At 35.0% G+C, this 23231-nt stretch overlaps 2 protein-coding genes and 1 long non-coding RNA gene across 13 annotated transcripts in view; 1 reads left to right on the forward strand and 2 right to left on the reverse strand.

The window, feature by feature from the left end:
* The window catches only part of cacnb4b (calcium channel, voltage-dependent, beta 4b subunit), a 60914-nt gene extending 58668 nt beyond the window's left edge, over window positions 1–2246 (reverse strand). Inside the window, exon 1 of one of the 2 annotated variants that reach the window (XM_021476925.3) lies at window positions 2056–2246. In XM_021476925.3, the coding sequence (XP_021332600.1) occupies window positions 2056–2118 (63 nt within the window). In that variant the 5' untranslated portion in view covers window positions 2119–2246. 2 annotated transcript variants of the gene reach the window in all.
* The window catches only part of LOC141386203 (uncharacterized), a 111585-nt gene that overhangs the window by 29737 nt on the left and 58617 nt on the right, over window positions 1–23231 (forward strand). The gene's annotated exons all lie outside the window — the stretch shown is intronic.
* The window catches only part of inpp4ab (inositol polyphosphate-4-phosphatase type I Ab), a 141893-nt gene continuing 124631 nt past the window's right edge, over window positions 5970–23231 (reverse strand). For all 10 annotated transcript variants that reach the window (XM_073953397.1, XM_073953394.1, XM_073953387.1 and 7 more), the window contains one exon: window positions 5970–6264. In XM_073953397.1, the coding sequence (XP_073809498.1) occupies window positions 6198–6264 (67 nt within the window). In that variant the 3' untranslated portion in view covers window positions 5970–6197. The remainder of the gene's footprint in view (window positions 6265–23231) is intronic.

Consider the following 23231-nt stretch of genomic DNA (forward strand, 5'->3'; position numbering starts at 1 on the left):
GGAACAATATTAAAGTCCCTATGTAGACCTAGAAAATAGCAACTTTTCTTTATAGTCTTAGTACATGATGTAAGTTGAGAAGACTAAAGTTTAAAATAGGCAAATTATCAAACATGATTTTTGGATTATTTTAAATCAGATGCTAATGGTCTAATCTGATTCAATGATTGATGCTAAGCTAAAAGTGCTCCAGCCAGAGCTAGAGAGTGGCTGAACTAATTTCTAATGGTAAACCAGGGGAGATGTAAAATTTATTAGCCTTTTTTGAAAAAGGGAAGTGTTCCTTTAAACATGGGAGTCAGCCAAATAAGGATGAGGATGCAAGCGCTGCAGGAGAAATAAAAATCTTGCTACGCATAGTGCATTAGTGACCATTAATTAGGTTTCATTTGGCAATGAGAGCCACTTGCATCAATGTAAATTATCTGTACAATTTATTAAGGGATTTATATAAGAGGTAGGAGAGAACAAGTGTTCTTTCAGCTATATTAACCCTTACTTCACACCTAGAGGAAAATAATCGTCTGCAGCTGAAAAAATATCAAGAGGTTTTAAAAATCAAGATTATGGAAGAACAAGAAAAGGCAATTGTGACTTTTTATTGCGAGTTCGATTTGAACTTATAAGAAATACAATTTATATCTTGCAAAAAAGTTATGATTTTTCTATTTTGAAAATTTTGCTGCAAGTTTATATTGTGCATTTCTAAAGAAAAAAAAATCTTGTAGATATGAACTCAGAATTATGTCTTTTTACCTTGTAAATTACATATTGCAATGATTTTTTTTCTCAAATTTGTTTATATGTTGTATTACTGAGATGTTTTTCTTCTTGAATTTCCTGGAAATTCTGTTCATAACTCACAACTAAATTTCTTTAGATCTCAACATTGTTTCTTCTTCTTCTTCTTCTTTGGCCTTTGTCCCGTATGGTTGCGGGGTTGGCTCTTTGGAACAAGTCCTCCATTTAGACTTGTCCATATGATAACGACTTTTTTACACATTCCGGCCGGCCTGTCACCCTTACACACAACGGACAATTTAGCCTTGTCTTTGGGGAAAATCGGAGCAAACCCACGTGAACGCAGGAAAAACATGCAAACGCCTCACAGAAATGCCAACTGAGCCAAGGTTCGAACCAGTGACCTTCTTGCTGTGAGGCGACAGCACTACCTACTGCACCACTGCTTCGCCCAGATCTCAACATTATTTATATCTCATAATTTGAATATGCTGAGTTAATAAAGGTTATCTAGACTGAATCAGTTACATACTTGTTACAATTTCTTTTTATAACCCACGTATATGCAACAAACAGTTCCCCTAAAAGTATTATTAGAATAGTAAAAGTCTTCATTTTAATATTAATTATAATTTGTACACAATTTTACAAATACCTTACTGCTTCAGGTTGGAAAACCATTGTGAATTTTGTAGATTTTGCAAGGGCTTCATAAATGTGAAAAGCAAGAGAGAAAGATGGGGTGGGCTGACCAAAAATAGTCACTTAAGGGATAATAATTAGCAAGGTCTGATTTGTTTCTATTTCTAGGGGGCCTCTAGGGTTTGTAGTAGTGTTGAGGATAGACAGAGAGCTTGTTCTTTTTAAAGTTTGCTTAATAGGGCCACCAAAAAATAGGTCAGTGTGCTCGTTTCACAGCATTAGGGTGCTTTTAATGGAGTCAGGTGATGGTTTCCTTCATCATTACGGTCAAAAATTCAAACAATTACGCTTGCAAGGGATTTACTTTTGCTTCAAGAATCATATTTAATATAAACTGTAAAAGTTTAGTTTGGTAAAAGTCTAAATACCCTTGTGTTTAATTCAAGTTGGCTACCATTGACGCCCCATCTAAACAATTAAAACATCACAAAATAGCACACCTCAATAAAAACTACAAACATTCGTCAACACGCTCTACTTCTTCTGTACTAGCGTAGGCTACTATATAGTACTTACTAAAGTGAATACTATCACAATTAAATATTACAATATATTTGGGTTTTTAATCATGAAGAGTTGTCAAATGACAGTTAAAAGTTTAAATATAGTCACCTGAAATATAGGTGCTTGGATTCCCTCGCCGATCTTATTCCTAATATAAATGTGTCGAGACATCTCGGCCAGCACATCGGTCCAGATCGGGGGTTGCTGGCCTGCTGGCCCGGCCCAGTGGAAGTTTGGAGGGTTTCGGACGGCTTGCTCCAGCTTCGGTGATGTGGGTTGAGTGCTGCCCCGCGACCGTCAAGAACCGCTCTGCTCTCGTGCATCAGAAGAGCCAGAAACTCGTCACAGTGTGACAGGTGTCAGGTGCGCGCGCACCACAGGCACAAGCACTGCGCGCTCGTGTGGCCACAGTGAGAGTCAGATTATTTTCCCTTTCTGTGGCTAGAATGAAATTAAGATATAAAAATATGCACTTTTAAGACGGACAACACATTTATATCAGTAGGTTTACTTGGGGAAAATAGCTGTTTTATAAAAAGGTGTGCTGTACTTTAATAAAACTACAAAGAATACATTTATGATTTAATGGGAATAGCAGCATCACTATCTGCTATCACCCACACAGTGGCGCTATTTCTTAAATATTCTAGTACAGTGGTTCTCAAACTTTTTTCTTTAAAGTACCACCTCAGAAAAGAATAGTCTCTCCAAGAACCACTATAATGAGCAGCAGTATTGAAATACAGAAGCGTAGTAAGCCCAGTAAAGCAGCTGCAGCTCTGCACAGTTCTAAAACGAGGCAGATAATAATTCCTATTATTTAAAATGTTTATTGTCAGCCACTTTAAACAATTTAAATAGCTTGAACATTAACACTGTACTGTGCTTATATGTGAAACATAAACAAATAAAAATAAAACATCAACGTTTAAATTAAAATATGCTTTTAAAAGTTAAAAATGAAAGGTTACTGTTCTTAAAAAGTAAAAAAAAAACTGTAATTAGTGTGTATCATGTGTGCATATGTATGGAGTTACCGTGTGCATATGTATGGAGTGTGTACATGTATAGGGTGTGTCTGTATGGTGTGTGTATATGTTAAGAGTGTATCATGTGCATATGTATGGAGTGTATATGTATAGAGTGTATCATGGAGTTTGCTATCGTTGTTTGGCTTCATCAAATCCCAGGATTTCAGTGGATTCATCACTCACCTTTCATGCCAGAGAGCCCGGTTCTATCCCAGATACTGACAGGAGTGCATCATGTGTGTATATGTATAATGTCTAATGTATAGAGTGTATATATGTATTGAGTGTGTACATGTGCATTTGTATGGAGTGTATCATGTGTGCATATGTATAGGGTGTATAATGTGTGCATATTTATGGAGTGTGTTATTGTTTGGTTTCATCAACTGCCATTAGCTCAGTGGATTTGTCGCTCACCTTTCATGCCAGAGACCTGGGTTCTATTTTGGACACTGACAGGAAGGCATCATGAGAGAATCATGTGTGCATGTGTATGGACTGTGTATGTGTATGGAGTGTATCATGTGCATATATATGGAATGTGTACATGTATAGGGTGTATTGTGAGTGTGTATGTGTATAGAGTGTATAATGTGTGCATATTTATGGAGTGTATTATGGAGTGTGTTATTATTTGGTTTCATCAACTGCCAGTAGCTCATTGGTTTCATCATCCACCTTTCACACCAGAAGCCAGTGTTCTATCCCAGACACTGACAGGAGTGCATCATGTGTGTATATGATATAGTGTAATGTATGGAGTGTATCATATCTGCATTTGTATAAAGTGTATATGGATGGAATGTATAATGTGTGTATATGTATGGAGTATGTAAATGTATAGGCTGTGTGTATACAGAATGTATATAGTGAGTCATGTGTGCATATATATATATATATATATATATTTAATACATATATCAGTAGCTCAGTGGATTCGTCACTCATCTCTCACGCCAAAGACTGGGGTTCGATCCCAGACACTGACAGAAGTGCATCATGCGTGTATATGTAATGTATGAAATTTATCGTATTTGTATAAAGTGTATATCTATGGAGTGTGTACATGTATTGTATGTGTCTATTTGTATAGGGTGTGTGTTTACATGTATAGTGTATATCGTGAGTGTGTAAATGTATATGGTGTATCGTGTGTGTCTATACATTTATGGAGTGTAATTTTCTGAGTTTATCATAACTGCATTTGTGCAAAGTGTATATGGATTTAATGTATCATGTGTGTATATATGATATGGAATATCATGTGTGTATATATGTATGGAGTATGTACATTTATAGTGTGTGACTTTTTGTATAGTGTTTATATGTGTGCATATGTATGAAGTGTATGATGGAGTGTGTTATTGTTGTTGGCTTCATCAACTCCCAGTAGCTCAGTGAATTCGTCACTCAACTTTCAAGCCAGCGACTGGGGTTCTATCCCAGACACTGACAGGAGTCCATCATGTGTGTTTATGTAATGAGTGTAATGCATGGAGTGTATCAAATTTGTATGCATATGTATGGAGTGTATCATGTGTGCATATGTATCAAGGGTGTATTGAGTGTTTACATGTATAGGGTGTATTGTATATGTGTAGAGTGTATCATGTTTGTGTATTCTATATGCATGTGTGCATGTGTATGGAGTGTCTACAGTATGTGTATCTTGTGTGTCTATTTGCATGGAGTGTATCATATGCTCATATGTAAGGAGAGTGTATGTGTATTGTGTGTGTCTATTTTTATAGTGTTTATATGTTAAGGGTGTATTGTGTGTGTCTATATGTATAGAGTGTGTATATGTTATAGGGTGTATCATGTGTAAATATGCATATAGTGAGTCGTGTGCATATGTATAGTGTGTGTACAGTATATATAGTTTATTGTGTGCATATGTATTGTGTATATGTATTGAGTGTATCATGTGTGCATATGCTTAGGGTGTATCACGTGTGTCTATATGTATGATCTGTTTAAATGTATAGTGTATCATGTGTGCATATGTATGGAGTGTATACGTATGGAGTGTATTGTGTGCATATGTATGGAATGTGTACATGTATAGGGTGTATCATGAGTGTGTCTGTTTTGAGTGTGTATTTGTATAAAGTGCATTACGTATGGGGTGTATCATGTGTGTATATGTATGGAGTGCATTATGGAGTGTGTTATCGTTATTTGGCTTCATGAAGTCCCAGGAGCTCAGTGGACTCGACACTCATCTTTCACGCAAGATATTCAGGTTCTATCCCAGACACTGACAGGAGTGTGTGTATTGAAAATGTAGTGTATAGGGTGTGTCTATTTGTATGGTGTATTATTTATAGGGTTTATTGTGTGTGTCTATTTGTATAGTGTTTATATGTATAGGGTGTATTGTGTGTCTATATGTATTGAGTGTGTATATGTATAAAATGTATGCATGTGGATCGTGTGTCTATATGTACGGTGTGTCATATATATATATATATATATATATATATATATATATATATATATATATATATATATATATAGTGAGTGTCTTCTGTTGAACACAAAAAAAGGTATTTTGAAGAAAGCTTGTTGCTGAGTCGAATTACTCTGGAGTCACAGTAACCAACATTTCTCAATATTTTTTGTGTGTCTCTGTGTGTGTTCAACAGGAGATAGAAACAATAGAACTTTCATTTTATATTCATAAAAGTTATTTTTAATCATATTTAACTTAAGAGTCTTTTAAGTTTCATTGTTTATTATATTCACATTTTCACTTTTTGTCATCATTTGATCATGACCAGTTTCCAAACCAGTTTGTGGCTTTCTTTTTTCTGTTGAACACAATGGAAGATATTTAGAAGAAAACTGGAAGCCTGTACGCATTGACATTGTTTTTGTCCTACTATGGAAGTCAATGTTTACAGATTTTAAATTTTCTTCAAAATATCTTCTTTAATATTCAACAAAATAATGAGACTCATAAAGATTCAGATACACTTGAGGCAGAGGAAATGTTAAGTACATTTTTATTTTGGGGTGAACTATCTCTTTAAACCACTTTATCTCATGGTTGGTTCAAAGAAAGCAGACGGTGGTGTTTATTCACAGAATTAGGTACAAGTAGACAGACGAGGTCCAAAAAGTAGGGGCAATGACACAGGGAAGCCAGTGGTAGGGACAAGATGGCACCAAAATGAACAGCCAGCCAGAAGTAGAGTAACGGTGGTCAAAACAGAGCTAGATCCCAGAGCAAGCCACGCAAACTCTAGACTGGCAGGTTAGGAAGTAAGGACACGGGATAGGACTGGAAAAGTATAAGACACGAGACAGGACATTAAACAGGCAGCACTAATATATAGGGATGTAACGGTATTGTAAATACCGTCATACCGCAATATTAATTTTTTTCGATATTACCGAAGTCGCATGACTCGGTAAAACTATAGGTCTTCTGAGAAAATTTGCTTAGGCGAATGAAGCGAACGGGAGGTAGCGAAAACTACAATACCCATCAGCCCATGCTTGACCATCATCCCTTGCGGTCTGTTGTCGCTACAGATCCAGTAATGCGGAAATGGAGTGTGCTGCTAGAAGCGGGGATGAAAAGAGCTCTCGAGCGCCGAAAACGGAGCGTTTCGAAATGTGTGGATAATGTCTCAGTGTGGATAATGTCTCAGTGTGGATAATGGAAAACGGAGACATCTGAAAACGGAGGCGGGGCTGCAGACGTTCGCCTCTCTGATTGGGGCTTTTCCTGAATATTAAGTAGCCTAACACGCACAGTTCAGTCCTGCATCCTCTCCTAGTAAGTTCAGACTTCGCAAGTTTGATCAAGGCTGCAGTCTCTTCTTCTCAGTTTGATATGGAAAAGCAGACTATACCGAGGACACGGGTAAATCTTCAAAGGGAACAGTGTACTTTATAACTTCATTCACATCACCCTGGCTTCGTTGTTTCACTTTATCAACAATAAAATGTAAACATGATTTAAGGAACTGCCTATTTTCATTTTAATATTAGCAACTTAGACTGCAGACATGTTGAGGCGTCGTGCTGCATAAGATGAGCGTCATCTTCACTGTGTGGATATTTATAACAAAACGGAGCCGATAACAACTGCCTCCTTTCAATTTCAGTGAAAATACGAAACACAGCCTCTCTTTTGCTGAGTATCAGTTTTAATAATCGATAATGGCCATTTTAAAAGTATAACATACAATAAGTTTAAACATTATAGGAAATAAAGGCAAGCGATCAGTCAATATACAGAATGTACGTGGTTACATTAATCATTAACTTATCTTTGCGCTCAGCCAAAACACGTTACCTGAGAACAAGTAATAGATTCCAATGACCAAAGTCAGGGAGCATGTCGTTAGATAAAGACAACAAGATAAATGAAATATCCCGTTTAATAAATATAGTGAGATTAGATCCAGCGGGAGATGCTTGATGAGAAGTCCGACTAGCAGAGCTCTCATCTGGGTAGATGGGCTGAGTGTGATTAAATGTTGAATGTGATGAGTTTTCAACAATACTAAATTGAAACTTTATTGTTTTTACATGGTTTAATAATTTTTTGTTATTAAAATTGAAGTTCCTGTTTCAAAGCTTACAGATAGATGGCTAATTTGTATGTCATTGACACTTTTGGCACTTTTTGGAGTATTTTCATAAGTTTTGTTTTTTCCTGTAAATGATTCAATAAATACCGTACCGTGACATTCATACCGAGGTATTACCGTACCGTGAAATTCTGATACCGTTACATCCCTACTAATATACAATAAAATAATAAAACTAAATCAAAAACAAAAAATGAAATCAAATATAAATCCTAGTAGAAAGAGAATTCGACTGACTAGATCTATCTGTTAAAACTGAAACTGCAATAAAGACTTCTACAATCTTAAAGAGAGAAATTAAACAATCAAAAAATCTACTAATAATCAACTACTAACTACTCTTTAAGGACACAACATGGAACGAAACAGCAAAGAAATGAAAACACACAGCACAATATATAGAACAAAGCACATGAGAGACAGGTAAAAACAATCAGGATAACAAGGTCTAAACAAGAGGGTAACTTAAAACAAGGAGGAAAGACAAGAGGAGCACATGGCCAAAACAAATTAAGACACAGCAATGTAAACAAGCACAGGGCAAACAGGGAAACATTAAACGCTGACAGGACAGACAAGACTATCAGGTCAGGACCATGAAACTTTATCTGCTCCTCTTCTTCATGTACAGGAAATGTGCAACACTCATCTTGAGAATTATTTTGCACAGATAACAGCATTTCATGTGTTTAATTTGATTTATTGTAATTTCATTTATAATTTTTTCTATATTTTTATTAAGTTTTTGTTGTTAAACCTGAGGTGCCAAACTCGGTTCCTAGAGGATGGCAGAGTTTAGTTCCAACTCTGCTTCAACACACTTAAGTTGAATTACTATGTTTACATGGACACCAATAATTCGATTTTAATACGATTGAGACAATACTCTTATTAAGAGTTAACCATGTAAACAGCGATTTTTTTATCATTAATTTAATCAGAAAAAAAAATTCTCCCATATTTTCTATCCCAAACACTTACAGGAGTGCATCTAGTGTGTATATGTAATGAGTGAAATGTATTGAAGGCATCATATCTGCATTTGTACAAAGTGTATATGGATGTAATGTATCATGTGTGTATATATGATATGGAATATCATGTGTGTATATGTATGGAGAATGTAAATTTATAGTGTGTGACTTTTTGTATAGTGTCTATGTGGATTGAGTAGCTCAGTGGATTCGTCACTCACCTTTCACACCAGAGACCGGGGTTCTATCCCAGACAGTGACTGACTGATCATGTGTAATAGTAATGAGTGTAATGTATGAAGCGATTTTTTTATCATTAATTTAATCAGATTAAGTTTATAATGGAACTAAAGAGAAATCTAATTAAGACGTGTAGAGTATGCCGATTTTAGTCGCATTATTGATGTACATTACTATGGAACCACGGAAGGGACGTAGTGGAGGAGAAAAAAATTGTCTGGGTGAAATAAAAAAAAATGGGTGAAAGAAAAAAATGGGTAGGAGGAAAATATATATTTCTAAGTTTTTGCGTTCTCTCGCAAAGTTTTGCATTCCCTCGCAAAAAAATGTTTTGCGTTATCTAGCAAAGATGTTTTGTGTTCTCTCACGAGACTGTTTCTCCCCAAACACTTCCTGTTCACTTCACGAAGCGCATCTGTCAGTCAGCGCTTATACATGCATTCACTGGTTCAGAGGTTGCATATGAAAGGCGACGATCGACACACAGTAATAATGTAAAGAAAGTGGGATAGAATGGTAAAATGCAGAAGAATTTTAGCAAAAATGGGAGGGTTTGCGTGAGTGAAGTGAACAGGAAGTGTTTGTGGAGAAACAGTTTTGCGAGAGAACGCAAAACTACTTTGCGAGATAACGCAAAACTTTGGGAGGGAATGCAAAACATTTTTGCGAGGGACCGCAAAACTTGGCGAGAGAACGCAAAAACTTAGAAATATATATTTTCCTTCCACCCATTTTTTTTCTTTCACCCATAATTTTTATTTTTTTTTACAGTCAATTTTTTTCTCCTCCACTACGTCCCTTCCGGGTTCCGTAGTTCTCTCGCAAAGTTTTGCGTTCCCTCGCAAAAATGTATTGCGTTATCTCGTGTTATTTGTGTTATTCTCCACAAACACTTTCTGTTCACTTCACTCACATAAACCCTCCCGTTTTGGGCAAAATTCTCCCATATTTTCTATCCCAAACACTTACAGGAGTGCTTCATGTGTGTATATGTAATGAGTGAAATGTATTGAAGGCATCATATCTGCATTTGTACAAAGTGTATATGGATGTAATGTATCATGTGTGTATATATGATATGGAATATCATGTGTGTATATGTATGGAGTATGTAAATTTATAGTGTGTGACTTTTTGTATAGTGTCTATGTGGATTGAGTAGCTCAGTGGATTTGTCACTCACCTTTCACACCAGAGACCGGGGTTCTATCCCAGACACTGACTGACTGATCGAGTGTAATGTATGAAGTGTATTTGTATGGAATGTATAATGTGTGTATATATGACATGGACTATCAAATGTGTATAGAGTATGTGTACGTGTTGTGTGTGTATATGTATATGGTGAGTCATGTAAGTATATGTATAATGTAAATATGTATGGAGTGTATCATGTGTGCATATCAATGGAGTGTGTACATGTATAGGGTGTGTTGTGAGTGTGTATATGTATAAAGTGTATCATGTGTGCATATGTATAGGGTATATCGTGTGTGTCTATATGTACAGTATGATGTGTGTAAATGTATCGTGTGCATATGTATGAAGTGTATCGAGTGCATATGTATGGAATGTGTATATATAGATGGAATATCATGCATGTAAATATATAAGGTGTATTTTGTCTATTTGTATAGTGTGTATCCCAGACACTGACAGGAGTCAATCATGTGTGTATATGTACAGAGTGTAATATATTGAGTATATCATATCTGCATTTGTATAAAGTAAGATGAAATGTGCCGTGTGTATATATAATATGGAATATCATGTGAATAATATGTATAGAGTGTATATATGTATAGGGTGTATAGTGTGTGTCTATTTGTATAGTGTTTGTATGTATAGACTACATCAACTAACTGCCAGTAGCTCAGTGGATTTGTCACTCACCTTTCACTCCAGAGACCGGGGTTCTATCCCAGACACTGAGAGAGACGTGTCATGTATATGTAATGGGTGTATTGTATGAAATGTGTCATATCTGCATTTGTATTATGTGCATATATGGATGATAGAATATCATGTGTGTATATGTATAGATTATATAAATGTATTGGGTGTGTGTATATGTAAATTGTGAGTCATGTGTGCATCTGTATAGTGTATATATCTCTGAAGTGTGCGTATGTATTGTGTGTGTCTATTTGTATAGGGTGTGTGTTTACATGTATAGGGTATATTGTTAGTGTGTAAATGTATAGGGTGTATTGTGTGTGTCTATATGTATGATGTGTGTAAATGTATAGAGTGTGTATATATAGATGGAATATCATGTGTGTAAATGTATAGGGTGTATTGTGTGTGTCTATTTGTATAGTGTTTATATGTATAGGGTGTATTGTGTGTGTGTCTATATGTATGGAGTGTGTATATGTTATAGGGTGTATCGTTTGTGCATATGTATCGATTGTATATGAATGGAGTGTATCATGTGTGCATATGTATATAGTGAATCATATGTGCATATGTTTAGGGTGTATTGTGTGTGTCTATATGTATGATGTGTGTAAGTGTATCATATATGTATGTGTATCATGTGTGCATATGTGTGGGCTGTATATGTATGGAGTGTATCGTGTGCATATGTATGAAATGTGTGTATATATAGATGGAATAGCATGTGTGTAAATGTATAAGGTGTATTGTGTGTATCTATTTGTATAGTGTGTATATGTTATAGGGTGTATCAAGTGTGCATATGTTTAGAGTATATATATGGAGTGTATTGTGTATGGAGTGTATCATGTGTGCATGCGCATGGAGTGTGTATATGTATAGGGTGTATCGAGTGTGTATGTGTATCTTGTGTGTCTATTTGTATGGAGTGTATCATATGTGCATATGTATGTAGTGTGTATATGTATAGGGTGTATTATGTGTGTCTATTTGTATAGTGTTTATATGTATAGGGTGTATTGTGTGTGTCTATATGTATGGAGTGTGTACAGTATATGTTATAGGGTGTATCGTGTGTGCATATGCATATTGTGAGTCATGTGTGCATATCTATAGTGTGTATATATATAGTGTATCGTGTGCATATGTAATGAGTGTATATGTATAGAGTGTATCATGTATGTATGTGTATCATGTGTGCATATGTATGGAGTGTATATGTATGGAGTGTATTGTGTGCATATGTATGGAATGTGTACATGTATAGGGTGTTTAATGAGTGTGTTATCGTAGTTGGCTTCGTTAATTTCCAGTAGCTCAGTGGATTTGTCACTCACCTCTCACGCCAGAGACCGGTGTTCTATCCCAGACACTGACAGGAGTGCATCATGTGTGCATATGTAATGAGTGTACTTTTCTGAGTTTATCATATCTGCATTTGTGCAAAGTGTATTTGGATTTAATGTATCATGTGTGTATATATGATATGGAATAGCATGTGTGTATGGAGTATGTAAATTTATAGTGTGTGACTTTTTGTATAGTGTTTATATGTGTGCATATTTATGAAGTGTATGATGGAGTGTGTTATCGTAGTTGGCTTCGTTAATTTCCAGTAGCTCAGTGGATTTGTCACTCACCTCCCATGCCAGAGACCAGTGTTCTATCCCAGACACTGACAGGAGTGCATCATGTGTGCATATGTAATGAGCGTAATTTTCTGAGTTTATCATATCTGCATTTGTGCAAAGTGTATATGGATTTAATGTATCATGTGTGTATATATGATATGGAATATCATGTGTGTATATATGTATGGAGTATGTACATTTATAGTGTGTGACTTTTTGTATAGTGTTTATATGTGTGCATATGTATGAAGTGTATGATGGAGTGTGTTATTGTTGTAGCCTTCATCAACTCCCAGTAGCTCAGTGGATTCATCACTCACCTTTCAAGCCAGAGACCGGGGTTCTATCCCAGATACTGACAGGAATCCATCAAGTGTGTTTATGTAATGAGGGTAATGTATGGAGTGTATCATATCTGCATTTGTATGAAGTGTACATGTATGGAATTTATTGTCTGTATATATGACATGGAATGTCATGTGTGTAAATGTATAGGGTGTATTGTGTGTGTGTGTGTCTATTTGTATAGTGTTTATATGTATAGGGTGTATTGTGTGTGTCTATATGTATAGAGTGTGTATATGTCAGAGGGTGTATCATTTGTGTATATGAATGGAGTGTATCATGTGTGCATATGTTTAGGGTGTATCGTGTGTGTCTATATGTATGATGTGTGTAAGTGTATCATGTATGTATGGGCTGTATATGTATGGAGTGAATTGTGTGCATATGTATGGAATGTGTGTATATATAGATGGAATAGCATGTGTGTAAATGCATAAGGTGTATTGTGTGTGTATATGTTATAGGGTGTATCAAGTGTGCATATGTTTAGTGTATATATATGGAGTGTATCATGTGTGCATGTGCAGGGAGTGTATATGTATAGGGTGTATCAAGTGTGTATGTGTATCTTGTGTGTCTATTTGTATGGACTGTGTATATGTATAGGGTGTATTGTGTGTGTCTATATATATGAAGTGTGTACAGTATATGTTATAGGGTGTATCGTGTGTGCATAAGCATATAGTGAGTCATGTGTGCATATGTATAGTGTGTATATATATATAGTGTATCGTGTGCATATGTATTGAGTGTATATGTACAGAGTATATCATGTATGTATGTGTATCATGTGTGCATATGTATGGAGTGTATATGTGTGCATATGTTTAGGGTGTATCGTGTGTGTCTATATGTATGATGTGTGTAAGTGTATCATGTATGTATGGGCTGTATATGGGCTGTACATGTATGTATGGGCTGTATATGTATCGTGTGTGCATAAGCATATAGTGAGTCATGTGTGCATATGTATAGTGTGTATATATATATAGTGTATCGTGTGCATATGTATTGAGTGTATATGTACAGAGTATATCATGTATGTATGTGTATCATGTGTGCATATGTATGGAGTGTATATGTATGGAGTGTATTGTGTGCATATATATGATATGTGTACATTTATAGGGTGTTTCATGAGTGTGTTATCGTAGTTGGCTTTGTTAATTCCCAGTAGCTCAGTGGATTTGTCACTCACCTCTCACGCCAGAGACTGGTGTTCTATCCCAGACACTGACAGGAGTGCATATGTAATGTGTAATTTTCTGAGTTTATCATATCTGCATTTGTGCAAAGTGTATATGGATTTAATGTATCATGTGTTTATATATGATAAGGAATATCATGTGTGTATATATGTATGGAGTATGTACATTTATAGTGTGTGACTTTTTGTATAGTGTTTATATGTGTGCATATGTATGAAGTGTATGATGGAGTTTGTTTTTGTTGTTGGCTTCATCAACTCCCATGTGGCTCAGTGGATTCGTCACTCAACTTTCAACCCAGAGACTGGGGTTCTATCCCAGACACTGACAGAAGTCCATCATGTATGTATATGAGATGAGTGTAATGTACATAGTGTATCATATCTGCATTTGTATGAACTCTATATGTATGTAATGTATTGTGTGTATATATGACATGGAGTGTCATGTGTGTAAATGTATAGGGTGTATTGTGTGTGTCTATTTGTATAGTGTTTATATGTATAGGGTGTATTTTGTGTGTCTATATGTATGGAGTGTGTATATGTTATAGGGTGTATCATTTGTGCATATGTATCGAGTGTATATGAATGGAGTGTATCATGTGTGCATATGTATATAGTGAATCATGTGTGCATATGTTTAGGGTGTATCATGTCTCTATATGTATGATGTATCGTGTGCATATGTATGGGCTGTATATGTATGGAGTGTATCGTGTGCATATGTATGGAATGTGTGTATATATAGATGGAATAGCATGTGTGTAAATGTATAAGGTGTATTGTGTCTATCTATTCGTCACTCACCTTTCAAGCCAGAGACCGGGGTTCTATCCCAGACACTGACAGGAGTGCATCATTTGTGTATATGTAATGAGTGTAATGTATGAAGTGTATCATATCTGCATTTGTATGAAGTGTATTTGTATGGAATGTATTGTGTGTATATATGACATGGAATATCATGTGTGTATATGTATGGAGTATGTAAATGTATTGGGTGTGTGTATATGTATATGGTGAGTCATGAGTGCATATGTGTAGTGTACATATGTATGGAGTGTATCATGTGTACATATGAATGGAGTATGTATTGTGTGTCTATTTGTATAGACTGTGTGTATATGTATTGAGTGTGTACATGTATAGGGTGTATCGTGATTTTGTATAAAGTGTATCATGTGTGCGTATGAATAGGGTGTATCATGTGTGTCTATATGTATGATGTGTGTAAATGTATAGAGTGTATTGTGTGCATATGTATGGAATGTGTATATATAGATGGAATATCATTGTATTGTGTGTGTCTATTTGTATAGTGTGTATCCCAGACACTGACATGAGTCCATCATGTGTGTATATGTATAGAGTGTAATGTATTGAGTGTATCATATCTGCATTTGTATAAAGTAAGATGGAATGTGCCGTGTGTATATATATGGAATATCATGTGCGTATATGTATGGTGTGTGTCTATTTGTATGGAGTGTATAATATGTATGCAGTGTATATATGTATAGGGTGTATTGTGAGTGTCTATTTGTAAAGTGTTTATATGTATAGGGTGTATTGAGTGTGTGTATGTTATAGGGTGTATCATGTGTGCATATGTATAGTGTATTGTGTGCACATGTATATAGTGAGTCATGTGTGCATATGTTAAGGGTGTATCGTGTGTTTCTATATGTATGATTTGTGCAAGTGTATCGTGTATATTTATCATGTGTGCATATATATGGAATGTGTGTATATATAGATGAAATATCATGTGTGCAAATGTATAAGGTGTATTGTGTGTGTCTATTTGTATAGTGTGTATATGTTATAGAGTGTTTCATGTGTGCATATGTTTAGTGTATATATATGGAGTGTATCATGTGTGCATATGTATAAAGTGAGTCATGTGTGCATATGTATAGGGTGTGTCTATTTGTATGGAGTGTATCATATGTGCATATGTATGGAGTGTGTATATGTATAGGGTGTATTGTGCGTGTCTATTTGTTTAGTGTTTATATGTATTGGGTGTATTGTAAGTGTGTATATGTATAGAGTGTATAATCGTTGTTGGCTTAATTCACTAACTTCCAGTAGCTCAGTGGAATCGTCCCTCACCTTTCACGCCAGAGACTAGGGTTCTATCCCAGACACTGACAGGAGTGCGTCATGTGTGTATATGCAATGCGTGTTATGTATGGAGTGTATCATATTTGTATAAAGTGGATAAGGATAGACTGTATCGTGTGTGTACATATGATATGGAATATCATGTGTGTATATGTATGTAAATTCATAGTGTGCGTCTATTTGTATAGTATTTATAGGTGTGCATATGTATAGAGTGTGTTATCGTTGTTGACTTCATCAACTCCCAGTAGCTCAGTGGGTTCGTCACTCACCTTTCATGCCAGAGACTAGGGTTCTATCCCAGACACTGACAGGAGTGCATCGTGTAATGTATGGAGTGTATCATATCCGCTTTTGTATAAAGTGTATATATGATATGGAATATCAAGTATGGAGTATGTAAATGTATTGGGTGTATGTATATGATTATTGTGAGTCGTGTACATATGTATAGTGTGTATATGTATTGTGTGTGTCTATTTGTATAGGGTGTGTGTATATATATCGTGTGTGCATATGTATAGGGTGCATTGCATATGTATGATGTGTGTAAATGTATAGAGTGTATCGTGTGCATATGTATGGAATGTGTGTATATATAGATGGAATATCATGTGTGTAAATGTATAAGGTGTCTATTTGTAAAGTGTGTATATGTTATAGGGTGTATCTTGTGTGCATGTTTAGTGTATATATATATATGGAGTATATCATCCGTGCATATGTATATTGTGAATCATGTGTGCATATGTATAGGATGTGTATTTGTATGGGGTGTATCATATGTGCATATGTATAGATGTGTATATGTATAGGGTCTATTGTGTGTGTCTATATTTATGGAGTGTGTATATGTATAGGGTTTATCATTTGTGCATATGAATGGAGTGTATCATGTGCATATGTATATAGTGAATCATGTGTGCATATGTTTAGGGTGTATCGTGTGTGTCTATATGTATGATGTGTGTAAGTGTATCATGTATGTATATGTATCATGTGTGCGTATGTATGGAGTGTATATGTATGGAGTGTATCGTGTGCATATGTATGAAATGTGTGTATATGTAGATGGAATATCATGTGTGTAAACGTATAAGGTGTATTGTGTGTATCTATTTGTATAGAGAGTATATGTTAGGGTGTATCATGTGTGCATATGTTAAATGTATATATATGGATTGTATCGTGTATGGAGTGTATCATGTGTGCATGTGCATGGAGTATGTATGTGTATCTTGTGTGTCTATTTGTATGGAGTGTATCATATGTGTATATGTATGGAGTGTGTATGTGTATAGGGTGTATTGTGTGTGTCTATTTGTATAGTGCAGTGGTTCTCAAACTTTTTTCACCAAGTACCACCTTAGAAAAAAATCGTCTCTCCAAGTACCACCTTAAGGCGCTATTTTTTAACCAGTATTAAAAAATAGCGTCGTAAGCCTAATTAAGCAGCTACAGGTGTGCACAGTTTTAAAACGATGCAGATTACTTCCTATTATTAAGAATATGTATTATTGTCAGTTACTTTAAACATTTGAAATAGTCTGAACATTAACTGTGCTTGCAGATAAAAAAAAAGTTTTAGTTAAAATGTGCTTTTAAAAGTTCATAAAAAAATGGCGCTGTTCTTAAAAAGTAAAAAGAAAACTGCTGTACTTAAATCTAAAGTATTCATAGTATTCAAGTATTCCTATTCATCAAAAGCTGGAAATGCTGCTTGGACCTCATAAATATAGGCTATATGTCATATTCATACACTTTCTGACAAATCTTGAAATAAATGGTAAATGTACATGACAGGGTTCATACAGGCACAGCCTAATGAAAATCAATTCCAGCACCTATTTTTTTTTTCAAGACTGAAATGCTATGTATTGAAGACCTGAAATGTATTCTCAGCAACCCATAAAACATTGCATAGGAATAGATACAAATAAAAACCATTAATAATGATATTTATTAATCATATATTAATAATATAATAAACCTGCACTAAATGCTTGTGAAATCTTTTTTGTACTCAAGTAAAAATACTATTACACTGCTAAAATAACAAAAATTTTAGTAAATAATACTAATATTAGGTAAAAGTACAAATTACTCTTTTAAAAAGTACTAGTTGGTTACTTTTGAAAAAAATCTGATTTTCATTATGAAATCACTTTTTTTAAGTGTAAACCTGATTTAATGGTTTGATTGCTAGCCACATGTATAATTTGCACTAACAAAGGAAGTATAGTCAATTTTTCCTTTCATGACAATTAATCTTTTTCAATAGCACTGGTAAAACTACCAAATAATCTTTAAGGCCATAGAGACACTTTTTGCCCATTTTTAAAAATATATATTTTTTAGCTTTAAAAGGTTAAATTAAAGTATATGGTAAAAAGATTTAAATTTAGCCTTTTATTTACATATTTTACACTATTTTCTTTACAATTTGGCAAATTTGTTTCTTAAATAGCTGTACATCACATGTAGATTTTATTTTACACTTGATCTTAACCTAAAATAGAAACGTAAAAAAATACAAGTACACTGTCAGTAAAAATATAAAACAAATGACTTCATTTTACTTGAGGTATCTGAAATATGACAACACAACATTTATCAAAGCAGTGCTTTAAGAGCCTTATTGTAAAATGTGATAAATAAACAATAAGTAGACTAACAATGGATTGCTTCGACCTGTATGCTTTAGGACAGATCAGAATACAGCTAAATGTATAAATCACACAAATACCTCATCCAGAAACATTTCCAGCATAATTATTTTGTCGTAAAGAAATAAAAAATGTTCCACCTTTGCTAACAGTAAGTTTCACTTCACAACAGCCAAATAAGAAGACCATTAGCATTGTCATCGTTCATGCATCAATCTATTTCTAAATATTTGATAACTTTGAATACTTTTGACTAAATTTAGTTAAGGAGCAAAGATAAATAATGTCTACTTTAATAGTGGAAAGATCGCGATTGTATTCAATCTGAGCACACACGCGATCATGAGAGGACTTGCAGTTCATTTGAAAAAAGCCTATTTAAGAGCTCGCATATCTGTTTTAGCGATTTGCGTACAATAATGCGCTCTCGTGTTAAAATAAAGCACTCGCCACATTTGCAGAAATGAGTAATTGCGCAATACCTTCATTCCCGCGCCGCCATTCAGACTGTATAGAGGAGTGACAGGTCAGAGGCGAGTCGACTGGCTGTCGGAGAGCGAAGCGTGTATGAAGATCATCAAATAGGCAGGAAATATGTCCGCGGTTTAATTACTCTGCTAGACATCTCTATAGTGAAAACATCCGAGAAGCATTATTCCAACAAAACATTTGTTTTTAAGTAGTTTTTTCTGTCTCTGCAACACAGAAAGCCTTTGTCCCGCCCTTACGTTTCACGCAACTAGACAAGGTCGACTGTGATTGGCCACTTTTCATGTCAGTCAAATCACGCTTCATAATCAATTCTTAAACTTCGGAAACTGATTTTCAGCAGCTTATGACACAATGCACTAAAATAAACACTCTAAGCACAGCACTGTGATCGTACGCTTCACAAAACAGCCAATGCTGATCACATCGATGTTATATTACGCATTAAAGGATTAAAAGTGTTGTTTCTTTCATTATTCATCGATTCCTCCGCGTACCACTAGGAAGAAGCCCGCGTACCACTAGTGGTACGCGTACCACAGTTTGAGAACCACTGGTATAGTGTTTATATGTATAGGGTGTGTTGTGTGTGTCTATATGTATGTAGTGTGTATATGTTATAGGGTGTATCATGTGTGGATATGCATATAGTGAGTCATGTGTGCATATGTATAGTCTGTGTAAATATAGTGTATCGTGTGCATATGTATTGTGTATATGTATGGAGTGTATCGTGTGCATATGCTTAGGGTGTATCACGTGTGTCTATATATGATCTGTGTAAATGTATAGTGTATCATTTATGTATGTGTATCATGTGCATATGTATGGAGTGTATATGTATGGAGTGTATTGTGTGCATATGTATGGAATGTGTACATGTATAGGGTGTATCATGAGTGTGTCTGTTTTGAGTGTATATTTGTATAAAGTGCATCACGTATGGGGTGTATCATGTGTGTATATGTATGGAGTGTATCATGGAGTGTGTTATCGTTATTTGGCTTCATCAACTCCTAGGAGCTCAGTGGATTCGTCACTCACCTTTTACGCAAGAGACTCAGATTCTATCCCAGACACTGACAGGAGTGCATCATGTGTGTATATGTAATGAGTGTAATGTATGGAGTGTATATATGGATGGAATGTCTCATGTGTATATATATGATATGGAATATCATGTGTGTATATGTATGGAGTGTGTAAATGTATAGGGTGTATTGTGTATATGTTATAGTGTGTATCATGTGTTTATATGTGGATCGTGTATATATATATGTATGTATATATATATATATATATATATATATATATATATATATATATATATATATATATACATATATATATATATATATATATATATATATATATATATATATGTATGGAGTGTATTGTGTGTATTGAAAATGGAGTGTATAGGGTGTGTCTATTTGTATGGAGTGTATTAAGTATAGGGTGTACTGTGTGTGTCTATTTGTATAGTGTTTATATGTATAGGGTGTATTGTGTGTGTCTATATGTATGGAGTGTGTCATATATATATATATATATATATATATATATATATATATATATATATATATATATATATATATATATATATATATAGTGAGTGTCTTCTGTTGAACACAAAAAAGGTATTTTGAAGAAAGCTTGTTGCTGAGTCGAATTACTCTGGAGTCACAGTAACCAACATTTCTCAAAAATATTTTTTTTGTGTGTCTCTGTTTGTGTTCAACAGGAGATAGAAAAAATAGAACTTTCATTTTATATTCATAAAAGTTATTTTTAATCATATTTAACTTAAGAGTCTTTTAAGTTTCATTGTTTATTATATTCACATTTTCACTTTTTGTCATCATTTGATCATGACCAGTTTCCAAACCAGTTTGTGGCTTTCTTTTTTCTGTTGAACACAATGGAAGATATTTAGAAGAAAACTGGAAGCCTGTACGCATTGACTTGTTGTTTTTGTCCTACTTTGTGTACAGAAGCTGATCTGGGATCAGTTTATTGTTCGGAGCGCGTCTGTCAGTCAGCGCTTATACATGCATTCACTGGTTCAGAGGTTGCATATGAAAGGCGACGATCGACGCACAGTATTAATGTAAAGAAAGTGGGATAGAATGGTAAAATACAGGAGAATTTCGGCAAAAACGGGAGGGTTTATGTGAGTGAAGTGAACAGGAAGTGTTTGTGGAGAAACAGTTTTGCGAGAGAATGCAAAACATCTTTGCGAGATAACGCAAAACTTTGCGAGGGAACGCAAAACATTTTTGTGAGGGAACGCAAAACTTTGCGAGAGAATACAAAAACTTATATATATTTTCCTTCCACCCATTTTTTTTTCATTTCTACCCAGTCAGTGCAGACCACAGACACCTGCATTGTGAAATGCAGTTTTTTTGTTTTCATTCAGCATGCGGTATGAACTTCCAATAAAACATAACACTTCCGGCAGTTTTTAGTTGCATCCAATATCTCGTTTGTCACAGAGATAGCGCGGTGACGCAATGACGTTAATCGAATTATGTGCTATAACATGTACGGGATCATGAAAGTAACACTCAAAAAGCAACTCACTGAAAACACCTTAGTCTTATTATTCTTTTAATTAGATTAAAGCAAATAATTTGATTACTGAGTCACTGAGTCAACCGTAGTCACTAAAGTTTGAGCTTGCGAAATTCTCTTGTACGGTGCTGTGAAAAGGGACGGGAGTAAACAAGATGGTTAGACATTTAAAAAAGTGAGCGACTGATCTATATTTAAAATTTCTGTCCAGAGAGGTCATGTTTTGATCCTTGATTGGTCTCACACAGTCAAGTGATGCGATTTCGCAGGTCAGAGTTCACCAAGCTTGAACTTTGCATTGCAACGCAGCAAACTGCGAAATTGCCGCACAAGCTTGCGTTTCCGGCAGTCTATGGGGAGAAAAGTCCTGTATGAACAAACTTTACCTGTAGATTTCAAACAAGCCTGAAGGACTCAATTAGTTTGATCAGGTGTGTTTAATTAGAGTTGGATATTGTATACTCCACTGGATACTCAATACTGTACTGACTGAGGTAATAGGTTTTGGATATTCAGATGCAGCGTCTGCAGAACACAAGAGGGCAGCAGTAGCTCATCAGAGGAGCATTCACATTCAAATGCTTTTGGGCAATACTTAGGGAACAGGTTTTTGTTGGTAAATTTTCTAGCCAACTCCATGGTGCCAAAAAGCAGTTTCCCTATTCAGAATTCAGCATTTATTGTCTCATGCACAATGTGGAAACATGCATCTCTGTACAATTATTTATTTTATACACTATATCTAGCTGTCCACAATAGAAAGCTCACGTAAGACAAGTATGTAAAACAAATACAATAAAATATATATGCACACACACACACACACACACACACACACACACACACACACACACACACACACACACACACACACACACACACACACACACATTTTAATAATAAAAATGATAAACAACATAATAAGATAAAGAAAAACTATGTGTAAATAGAAGTGTGGATGGACTATGTAATATAGACATATAGAATATCTACATCTATTATAGACTATCTAAAACTGCATGTAGTGCAATGTTGACTGCAAAAATCTGCCAGTAGGATCAACCTTTTGTGTAAAAAAAGTATAATAACTGTAGTGCAAATAAATCATTCATACAGCAGAAGTTAAAATAACTGTGTGGCAAGAGATGGGTGAACAAACAAGTTGCAATAATAACTGTCCGGACATCTTTAAGATAAATTAGGTCAGCCTAGTCCACTTAGGAGTTCGATGCCCTAATGGCAGAGGGGAATGAAGAATCTGGTATTCACAGGCTTTCCAAACAAACAAACAAACAAACAAACAAACATAATAGATAACCAAGTGACATATTTAAAAAAATATATATTTGAACACATATTTAAATTGTGCTGTGTTTAGTTATGTCTGGTGGGCTTTTAAGGAAACAAAACATTAGTTTCACTCACACACATTGGTTTTTGGTGGTATATGAGGACTCTTAATAGGCGTATTGTATTTTATGCTGTAAA

Source organism: Danio rerio, chromosome 6 (assembly GCF_049306965.1).
Source record: "Danio rerio strain Tuebingen ecotype United States chromosome 6, GRCz12tu, whole genome shotgun sequence".
Taxonomy (NCBI): Eukaryota; Metazoa; Chordata; class Actinopteri; order Cypriniformes; family Danionidae; genus Danio; species Danio rerio.